The sequence below is a fragment of the Benincasa hispida genome, chromosome 5 (assembly GCF_009727055.1).
Source record: "Benincasa hispida cultivar B227 chromosome 5, ASM972705v1, whole genome shotgun sequence".
NCBI lineage: Eukaryota > Viridiplantae > Streptophyta > Magnoliopsida > Cucurbitales > Cucurbitaceae > Benincasa > Benincasa hispida.
Window position 1 is genome coordinate 60,745,521 of NC_052353.1, and position 10,983 is coordinate 60,756,503.

At 28.8% G+C, this 10,983-nt stretch overlaps 1 protein-coding gene and 1 long non-coding RNA gene across 4 annotated transcripts in view; both read right to left on the reverse strand.

The window, feature by feature from the left end:
* Positions 1 to 276: 276 nt before the first annotated feature.
* On the reverse strand, positions 277 to 5,580 carry LOC120077045 (O-acyltransferase WSD1-like). Of its 2 annotated transcripts, XM_039030883.1 has the most exons (5): positions 5,232 to 5,580; positions 3,634 to 4,200; positions 2,224 to 2,577; positions 1,152 to 1,289; positions 277 to 683 (listed from the first exon to the last, which is right to left on the reverse strand). In XM_039030883.1, the coding sequence occupies exons 1-5, from the start codon at positions 5,421 to 5,423 to the stop codon at positions 534 to 536; spliced, it is 1,401 nt and encodes a 466-aa protein (XP_038886811.1). In that variant the 5' UTR covers positions 5,424 to 5,580; the 3' UTR covers positions 277 to 533. The 2 variants fall into 2 exon arrangements, with proteins under 2 accessions (XP_038886811.1, XP_038886812.1); XM_039030884.1 differs by lacking the exon at positions 1,152 to 1,289.
* Positions 5,581 to 9,436: 3,856 nt separating this feature from the next.
* LOC120077693 overlaps positions 9,437 to 10,983 on the reverse strand; it is a 3,787-nt gene continuing 2,240 nt past the window's right edge. Inside the window, exons 2-3 of one of the 2 annotated variants that reach the window (XR_005481819.1) lie at positions 10,448 to 10,603; positions 9,437 to 10,269 (exon numbers count right to left, since the gene is read on the reverse strand). This is a non-coding gene — a long non-coding RNA (uncharacterized LOC120077693). Of the gene's footprint in view, positions 10,604 to 10,983 lie in introns of both variants that reach the window. The other variant, XR_005481818.1, reaches the window with a different exon arrangement.

Below are 10,983 nucleotides of genomic sequence, written 5' to 3' on the forward strand. Positions count from 1 at the left end.
CCGATGAGAGGAAATAAAAATAAGTTTTTTGAAAAAACACTTTTTTTCTTTAGTCAATCCGAATGGACCCTCCATCTTTCTGCTGTACTGAAGAAGACGATGAGGATAAAAATGTAAAGTAGGTGTATTCAGACACCAAACATCTTTAACAGTTAGATTTGTATTGGAGGAGAGTGCATGAAAAAACGAGGGAATCGCTGTTGAAGAATAACATTAATAGACCAACTATGATGCCAAAATAAAGTATTGGCACCGTTTGAAATTTTCCTGCTAATGTTTTTAAGAATCTCAGTATGATAGTTAGAGATGTTAAACCATGGAGCCTTTGCACTAACTTACATTTACTTGGAATGTTCTAGGGAGCAAAGTCTCATATTTATTGTCAGCTCTCTGTAGACTATTGTTGCTTTCATTAATATATCTCCAAATCCATTTACTTAAAAGCGCCTCATAACGGAATCGCTTGTATCATAATAACAATGTCTTTTTGATAATGATGATGAAGAATTAAACATAGCTTTAGTGGATAGCGTCTAAATGGAAACGTATATGGAAGCCTCATGTATATGGTCAAAAGCCTTTTTCATACAACAAGTGAATTTCTCTTGATCTATAAAATCTTTCTCGCTCCCAAAAGCAATCCTCAAATTTTCCATGTAGCTCATCACTGTTATCTTCAAACTCTGCAAATAACAAATGCTTAGATTCTATTTCTTTCTTTCTTCATACATTTTTAAATTTTGATTTAGATTCTCCAATTTCCTTAAATTTAGATTTTGCATAATTTTTTATGAGCTTCAAATGGTTATGAAAAAAAACTTGATTGATGCATGCATGGACAATATTTTATGAATGCATGCATGCTTCAATTCTAATCACCTATTTTATGAATGCATGGACGGTTTTTCAAATCTAATATTAATAAAGAATCTAAATTGATTCGCTTATAACAATTTAGAAAGTTTAATTATCAAAACAATTACATCTTTCACACCATATTTTTCAAACTAAATTTGAATTAAGGAGGGTGTTAACTAAGACATTTACGAAAGTTGATTGTTTAAATTGATACAATCTTTAAAATCTAGGGATGTGTATTAAAATTGTGTCGTTTATTATATTATTGTTTTAATTATTAATGCGGATAGTACCTGAGGTATACCAACTACGGTAAAGTACATTCCTTTTGCAGGGTGACCACTCAAAGCAATTTTCTCCTTTGGCCCGATCAAATTTGATATGCTTATGCTTGAGTTTTTTATAGTCTTGTACACATATTTGGCTGCTGCCTACAAATAATTTCATACGTGTACATGATAAAAAAAAATTTGTAAACCAGTACTTTAGTACGCAAGTTGATTGATTATGATAAATTTAATTTTATATCAATGCTTTAATATTCTCTTATGAGCTTAGAAATTTATAAAGAACTAGTATAAGACTCAAACAAATTGATTTTGATGTTAATAAAAGAGAAAATAACATTACAAGAATTTAAACGTAACATATTATTTACTTTGATATCATAAAACCTAGAATCCTAAGTTAGTTAATAGTGTCTTTTTAGTGGTTTAAATATATAGGTTTCAAAATCTTTACAATTTTACTCTAGAATTTTTAATTTAATTTTAATATGGTTTTTAGGGTTTCAAAATTTACACTTTTAACCTTGATTTTTTTTTTTTTTTTTTTGCTAGATACTCACTTTTAATCTTTAGTGTTAATATTTATAAACTAATTTTGAAAAATTAAAAAAATTAAAAAAATTATAATTAATTAAATTTCAATATTTTCCATCACTATTAGAATTAATTTAAAATTTTACTTTAAATTAATTAATAGATATTAACAAAAATCACCGAAGTGAGCATTTAGTGAAAATTAAAAAGTTTAATGCATAAATTTTGAAACTTAAAGGACCAAATTGAAATAAAACTCAAGGTAACATTTTGAAACCTATAAGCTAAACTGAATTGAACTCAAAACTTATAATAAGAGTATAACATAATTTTAAAGCCTAATGAATTAAATAGAAACTAAACTCAAAACCTATGGATCGAAAAGATACTTTTTTTTCCTTAGAAAAATAGACCATAGGGAATAGCTTTTGACAATAATATTGACCCATATATAAAACAAACATATATTTTTTAAAAAAATTAATTTTTAGTAGGACTAAACTATAATATATAATATATGGTTTTCACAAATTTGTGTACATACCTCTGAGCCCCTGAACTTGTGTATCATCTCCATTAGCTTGTCAAGGAGGAAAACAGCAGAAGAATCTCTCTTTCTCTTGATCAATTTTTGTGCGGCTTCGACGAATTGGAGTGGGTTTGAAAGCTCATAATCAGTGAGCTTAGGAATGTCAATATGCAAGAAGGCAAATCGATTCCCCCATGGGGTATTTGAATTGGGATTCAACATATCTTCCATACACTTGTAAGTTCCAAACATTCTTGTGTTGAGTAAAACCAATGCTGTTGAGTTGGATTTGGTCGAGTCGGGACGAGTCTCTTCCATGTATAATCTAATTCCCAAAAATAGAACTCCTGCAATCACATCGTTGATCGTCTACAAAAACACGAATTAAAAGTTTATTATTTATGACATGTGTTGAGAAAAACCTCTCACTACTACTTCAACAATAAGTAAACAAAAAAAATGTTATGAAAGAAAATGTTAACAGAAAAGATTGCCATTGATTTACGTAGTTCATTAATACTGTGTTAGCTATATCCATGAAAGAGGGAGAGACCGGTTTATAATTAGAGAGAAATATATCAAATAATATAGATTGCATAGACACCAATAGAATTAGAGGATTTACATACATATTGCAAAGATCGTTGAATAATAGATTCAAGGCATTCCAATAAAAATGATAGAGAAATTAAAAAGAAAATAAACAAAAGAATTTTCATGGGGAACTCGAAGTCCAATGAGAAGAACTACATCCCAACAGAATGAAACCTATTGTGTGAAAAATTATTACAATTACCACACAGAATTCTCCCTAAGATCTCAATTACAAAAATATGACTTTTTCAAGGTTTGACTCTCAAAACTTATATCACTCACATCAATTTTCCTACTCTCAAACTAGATATTACAAAAAAGATAAAATTAACTAGAGTTAGTACACCCAACTTTAAAGCGTTTCTTATTAGCTAGGATAATTTGAAATCCAAATATATTACCTCTTAGAAATATATGTTGAGCTAGGATAATTAGCTAGGATAATTTGGTGGGATGGGCTCCTAGTTATACAAGGAGCCTATCTCCTTTGTTTTTAGATATCCCAATTAGAAAAAAAAATTTAAAGCTTATGTATGCTAATTAAATTTTCTCTTTTCATTATTTCTACTTTGAGAATAGGAAAAAGAAAAATGGTGTGAATAGACAAAGCTTCGAATAGAGTGTTTTCACATAGTAGAATTTTTTTTGGTCCGTGATTTTTACTTCGAATTGGAGTTTTTCACGTAAATTCTCGTATTTTCAGTTGTATTGCTTACTTTTAATTTCTCTGCTCATCATTTTGTCGGGTCAACTAACACCAAAATGTACTTAAATAAAATAGTGATAAAAAGTAGAGATAGTTATATAGAGATGGAGGAAAAAGAAGCATACCACTCTAAGTTTGGATTTGATTTGTTTGATTTGATGAAGAGAGAAATTCATTGTCCAAATTGAAGTTGGCTTAAACTCCACACCATCATCCCCTGATCTTATGGGTGTCAACTCATCTTCAAGAACACTACTTTTAATTAAGCTCAATCCAAAATCTAACACACTATTGATAGAAGACAACAAAACTTGAGAGACACCACTTGGAATTTGCCTTGATTGATTTGAATTAATTTTGCTTGAAGGAAAAGTTAAGGGGAGAGAAGGATTATCTGCTCTTGTCATGCTAGAAAGAAGAAGACCCATCACTGAATAGCCATCTCCAAGTGAATGATGAAACTTGAGAATTATATTAGAAGCTGCATTACTTGTTGGACAATTTAGTATATGAATTTCCCACAATGGTTTATTTTGGGGCAATTCTTGTACACTCAAATCTGTTATATATTCATTGAAATATGCATCATAGAGCTCATTTGACAAATTTGAAGGTGGAGCAGCCACAAGAATTTGCTCTTCAACTTTCACTTCCACTTTCTTCCATTTTCTCTCCCCATTTATATCATTTACCTGTTTTCAAAAAGCTTAAGTTTCAGTATGTTGTCTTTAATCTGTTTCTTACTTAAAAAACATATCTAATGAGTTTATATATTTGTAATATAATATATTATATTGAGTGTCTAACATATTCATAAACTTGAAATATATTATTTAAGCTGCCTTTAAATTTTTAAAAGCTGTATTATTATAAATTTATATTTGAGAGGGAAAAAATAGTGGGTGGTAAATAAAAGTTAATGATAGAAGAAAATAATTAGGAGAAAAATAAAAATGGAGAGAGAAGAGATAGAGAGCTGACAAAAAAAAAGTCTCCACATAAAGGCCAGAGATAGGGTGGGGAAATTAAATTTAAAGAAAGAAAGTTGGACAAAAAATTAAGAGCTCCTTTCCATTTCAAATATAGTAAATTGAACCTAAATATTTATAAATATAGTAAAATATCACTGTCGATCGTGATAGGTAGTGATAGACTACTATAATGTATCACTAATAGACATACTAATAGACGGTGATTTTTTGCTATATTTGAAAATCTTTTCAATAATATTTTTCTATTTAAAATAATTTTCCAAAAACTAAAGGAGATGAAATTTTATAGAAAAAAAAAGTCAGAGGAGATGAAAATATTTTCAAAAGAAAAGCTTTGAAGAGAGAAAAATAAAATTAGATGAAATGAGAAAAAAGTTAGCAAAATGGGTACAAAGTCATAGAAAAAAAAAAAGGTTAAGAGGAATATAAAAGTGGTGAAAAAAGGAAAAGGAAATAGTGAAGAAAAAAAATTATCTCTTCTTTTGTATATAATTTACTTGATGTATGTGTTTAGGTTATATACAAATTTTTCCATCGTCCATGAGTTTAACAGGAAAAGAGCCTTCAAGTAATAATTTGTTTGGAGTATAATTGAAACGAAAATAGAATTCAAGCAGATATTGGGTTGAGAAACATAACAGTAATTCTAACTTCCATGAGTAGTTTAGAGAGAAAAAGAATGTAATATTAGCATAATAGAAGTAATGAAATAGTGGAGTTTGAGAGAGTACCATAATAGAACTAAACAAGGGGTTGAGAGGAATAAGATCCTTAGCATAAGACATAATTTTGGCTTCATCAATGGGAATTTCAAATTCCAAAACAGCAATAACAGAAATGGACAATGCTGATGTGTTGAAGAATTGAGCAGTAGGGCTCACTGGCTCCAGCCACTCATCCTCTTGTTCCTTCTTAATCTCCATTTGCCGAAGCCCCTTCAATTCAACCCCGTTTTAAGCTAACCATCACTTCAAATATATAGATTATAGCGTAGCTACTAGATACGTCTTCGTATTTATTACTACAATAAGTTTCAATTACAGCTTGTTGGCTCAACATTCAATTCTTAACCCTTCTCCCTATGCCACAATAAGGCTCTATAACTGTCAATTGTGTATATATCATAAGTGACACCGACACTTTTTCTTTACTTTAAACTTTAATGTGGGATCCTTTTTAATACGACGTCTCTATAGATTCACGAGCAATAATGTCATATTGATAGATGTGCAATCAAAGTAGAAAATTATTCAATATGATTATAACAATTTTTCACATGGTGATTTTTTTTTTTTTTTGTGAGTTGTGAGTTTTCTATGGTTTGAAAGTTTTTCACGTAAATTCATGTGTTTCATAGTTTTTTTTGTTTTCTTTTAATTCCTCAATTATATTATTATTATTATTATTTGCTTATTCTTGCCGTAGTAATGAAAGGTTTTCCCTAATATGAGGTTCTATCTGAAAAAAATGACAATGAGAAGAATAATTTATGTATCTTATAAACATTGTAAGATCTCTTGATTTTTTTTAAATGTGGGATCCTCATCAATAAAAGTACTCATGTGTTGTGTATGAACATGCACCATGAAATTAATATATTAGCTCAACGTCAAGTCACATGGTTGCATGAGCTTTGCAATGCTTATAAATGTGAAACTTAAATTTTTAATTTTTGAAAAGTGACACAAAATGCTTGTTTCTTTGTCGTTGGGGCCTAAAATCTTCATCTTTCTTAGCCTCGATTCTCCAAAATGGAGTGTTGAGCCATCTAAGTAGACCAATAAGACGAATTATGAACCAACGTTCATAAATTGCTAAATACTCAAATATATATTATGTATGTTTTCATTTTGAATGAATTATCATATACACTCTTTGGAATGCCCAATTGTGCATCCCACCAAATTGTCCAATCATATTTCTTACCCAACAAATTTTTCTTACTTCTCTTTTAAAATATTTGAATCCATTGTTTATGTGTAATGAAAATGAGATACATAAAGATTGGTGCATCCTAAGTATTGCCGTTAAGTGTATCATCATGAACGATATACTTCATATTTTGTATAACAATAATATTATCGATATACTTCTATATCAAATATAAGTTTGATTGATATATCAAATATAAGTATATATTAAGTACATGTTGAATATATCAAATATAAGTATATATTAAGTACATGTTGATACACAAATGAGGATATATATATTACACTTTTCTCATTTCAAATTCCAAAACAATAGAAACATATCTCCATTTTCCTTCCAACTTAATCCTTCAAATATATCGTGGTTTTTAGAGTTATAAAAACCTGTTTTTGTTGTAGAATTCCCTAATCTAAAGTTGCCCAAGATATATATGCACACATTACACTCTTCTTTTCTCCCATAACTTTCCATAGCTTTTGCAACTTATAGACATATTAAATAGTGCACCTAATCTTTTGATTCACTTGACATACAAAAGTAAAATACATTAGTTCCCCAACAAAAATTTATAGTAAAGAAAACAAGCTAACACAAGCATCACATTTGATAGGTTTCTTTCTATGGGCCATCTTTCCATTGTTTTATATTTAATAGGATCCTCAAATTTTCTTAAAAAAAATGAAGAACCTTATGTATGGTAGTGGTCTTTTTTTCTTTTGACATCAAAAACAAATTCAAATACACGGATTATAATGTAGGCTAATGAGTATTTAAGGATAAATAAATCGATAGCTTAGAAGACAGATATATCAATAAAACTAGAACAATTTAATAAAAATAAGTTATAATTTTTATAAATATTAAAAATATATATGTCATTTTTATAATAATATGTCTATATATATATATATATTATTTCAACACTTGTATGGTGGAGATTTTTGACAAAACCATCAACTATTTAAATAACAATGATTGTCTTTCAAAACATTTATAACAACATGAGCTAATATTTTTCCTGTTTGGTCAATTGATGGATACATGGAAATCTTTCTAATACTAAGAGTGTATTTACCTATCCATTTTAGATTTAGAGTGCAATCGTAATTGAATTGTTTTGTAAAGGAAGTGGGCTGCAATAGTAATTAGATTACCTTTCATGGTATTTATCAACATGTAATGAGAATTAGTTGAATCGTATATCAAAAACTCGTTAATGGTGTTTACTTCTCAATATAATGGAAACAAAATTTGAATGATCAGTAGAATAGCCTTCCATTTCATATTTCTAGCTAATTTCATGTGTCTTATTCATTTGTCTTATAGTTATTCATTAATTTTTTTATTTTATTTAGTAATTAAATTTTTATATTTAACAAAATTTAATACCTAAACAAAAAAAAAGATTTAAAAAAGAAATAGTAATTATTATAAATTTCGTTCATCTAATTCAAATCTAAATAATGAATAACATATTTTTTTAAAAAAAACAATAATCTCACTCTCAATCTTGAACTAGAGCACGGAGTACTCGCTTGTTTGATTTTAACTACAAAGCAAGAGTTGGAGCAAAGCAAGAGTGAGAGTGAGATGGAGTGCAAGGGCGAGATCAAGCATGAGTTTGGATAGAGAGCAACAGAGAGAAAATTATACAAAATATTTGATTATATAAAATCTAAATGATGGATAATATATATATTGGTAATGTTCTAAAATTCACCATTCATAAATATTGGAAACATATTTTATTTATTTATCAATAAAAGTATTATTGAGTTGTTCATTCAATAAAATGCTATTGATATTGTATTTTGTTATAAAATCCAATAAACGAATCAATGACTATAGTATAAATACTTTAACTTTATGTAGAGACATAAATGTGTATCAAGTTTTAGTTTATAGCTAAAATGGTCTATAAGTATATGGATGAGATTGGGTACCTCATCTTGGGGACAATATTGGATACGACCTATTTTGTATAACTGATACAAACAATGTGATCCCAAAATCGTTCATGTAGAGACATGTGAGCGGGGACATCCTATGCAAAGGATGTTTGCATAAGATCAGACCTCGAAATAGTCATTTTTCTTTATAACGACCATTTACTGTTAAAACTGACTATTTCAAATTTAATGACCTAAGGTAACTCGATCTTAATTCTGAGCTAACTATGAACTTCTATTTATTTGAGATTATCTTTTGATCTGCATGGGTGAGAGTAGTCTAACTGCTCAATAAGCCTCCCATTTTGGTGATAAGACCAGATAGATAGCTATGGACATAATTCTGCAAGATGAAATTCACTCTTGCCCAATTTAGGATAATTTAGGATTAATAGATAGGTTGTTCTCTTACGTACTAATTCCAAGTATTGAACAACGAGACCCCACACTCTCATGATTGAGAGGGACATGGTTTATTAGTTGGGCTATAAACCAATTGTTCAATAGAGGTTCAGTGGGAGCTTAAGGAGAAAGATGTATTTACAAGCATAAAATGACAATTTTGACCTAGTTGTAAATACGAACAACCTGTGAAAGATCGACTTACCGATTATGGTTATGGACAGAAATATATCTATAGTGAGGAGAGTGCAACTATCAAGCTATAGTGGTTTGTCTCGGTAGTTAACGAATATTGATTTATTCGGTCTAAAGAGTTTGTCCATAAGGTCCCTCTCTATTAGCTCGTAAAATTACATCTTGGATTAGTGAATTGAGCGGATTTGAAATGTTCAAATTTAAAATTTGGATTTTGAATTTGAAATGTTCAAATTCAATTTAGGATTTGATTAATTATATTAGATATAATTAAAATATTTAATTTTGTTGAAATTGAACGAAATAAGAGAGGTTAGAATATTTAAATATTGATTTAAATATGAAATTAACCTGAATAAGATTCATGTTTAAATTAGGTATTTAATGAATTTAATATTTGATATTAAATTATTTTTTAATTAATTAATTAAATTTGTTTATACTCTTGTATTTCACACTCTTAATCAATGAGAAATACACACAAAAGTGGACAGCTACATAACTCAAAACCATATACATCAAAAAGAAATTCAACCTCAGCCTTGTGAGATCAACAATACATTATACCTCAACAAGCAACTAACCGATAATTTGGACCAACAAATTTCAATGGCTACATGAAAAAAGAATTAGGAAATTGCCATTTTTCGAATGGTTACATAAAAACTAATTAGGACAAGTAAAGGAATCTACCCTCAAATCATCAATTATTTGTTGTTATTTTCAATCCTCGTGGCTTTCCATATATGAAAATTAATTGAAACTCCTCAAGTGATGCCACAATCTTAGCAAGTAACAATCCTCTCTAACTATCAATTTACCATTTTTCATTTGCAATATAGAATTTGGTACATCTATTGTGTTTTTCTATTACCTGTAGTTTGTCTAAGCACCAACTCCATTCCAATCTTCCTGGTATAATTAAGATAGAAAAAATGATAAACAAGAAAGAAGGGAGGTCTCAATAATTTTTATTATAAGAAAAAATACACTCCCACCAAAAGAAAAGATGAAAAACAAGAAGTTTTTAGTTTTTTTACCTGGATGGTTTTGGATTAAAAGAAATGACTAACCGAGCAATCACTATTATCCTTTGTTTAATACAAAAGTGAAACCATAAAAACCAACGATAATCTCAAAACCTAGGTGTTTGAAGTAATCTTTTAGAACTTAAGTTACCTCTTCTTTGGTGTTTGAAGCAATCTTTTAGAACTTTTGTTACCTCTAAGATGTAACGATAATCTTAGGTACTTCAAATTCCATTCATGGAAGAATTAAGCTTAACATAATTCTGGAAAATTTCAAACAATAAAATTGTTGGATTCAGGATGCAAGTAACGGAAGTAGAACATAGTTATTAAGTATTCTAATTCATTAATTTTGACATCAAACTAAGCATGCTTATAAACTAAGACCAGAGTTTCAACATAAGCATGCTCATAAACTAAAATCAGAGTTTCAACACTAACCTTTGAAATACTTTTGATTCACGTTCTTTAGCTGCAATCTCCTTGATTTCTACTGGTGAACCACCACAAGATCTTCCCTACTATCCTCTTGGTGCCTTGGATTGGGTTGTGAGACTCAAAATAAGCTTGAATTAAGGAAATAAGGAGAGAAGGTTTCTGGTTTTGACAATATGAAGAACAATTCTTCAATCACTTTTTCTCAGCAAAATTGTAACGGATTGCATACCCATTTCCACTCATATTTCAAGTTTATATTTCATGATCATCATGCAAACTCATTTGTTGCATGAGATCAGCACCTACTTGCAATTTGAGGTGGATTTAGAAGTGCAAATGTGACTAAGAAACTTGCTTTTTTAGTGGAAAAATCCCACATTTTCAGTTTCCAATTTTCTTCTTTTTATATTGATTTCCAAAACCAAAATAAACATATTAATAAAAAATTGAAAATTAATTTAACAAAATTAATTAAATCAATAAATAATTTTCTAATAAAATTAATAAATAAATTTAATTAATTAATTTAATATCAAATA

What these genes read in the sequence shown, in the direction of transcription:
- LOC120077045 (XM_039030883.1), bottom strand. Translation starts at nt 5,423, where the DNA reads ATGGAGATTAAGAAGGAACAAGAGGATGAGTGGCTGGAGCCAGTGAGC. An exon ending in ACAAGTTCAGGGGCTCAGAG is followed by an intron (nt 1,290 to 2,223) that starts GTATGTACACAA and finishes AATTATTTGTAG; the next exon opens with GCAGCAGCCAAATATGTGTA. An exon ending in CCGTAGTTGGTATACCTCAG is followed by an intron (nt 684 to 1,151) that starts GTACTATCCGCA and finishes TGTTATTTGCAG; the next exon opens with AGTTTGAAGATAACAGTGAT.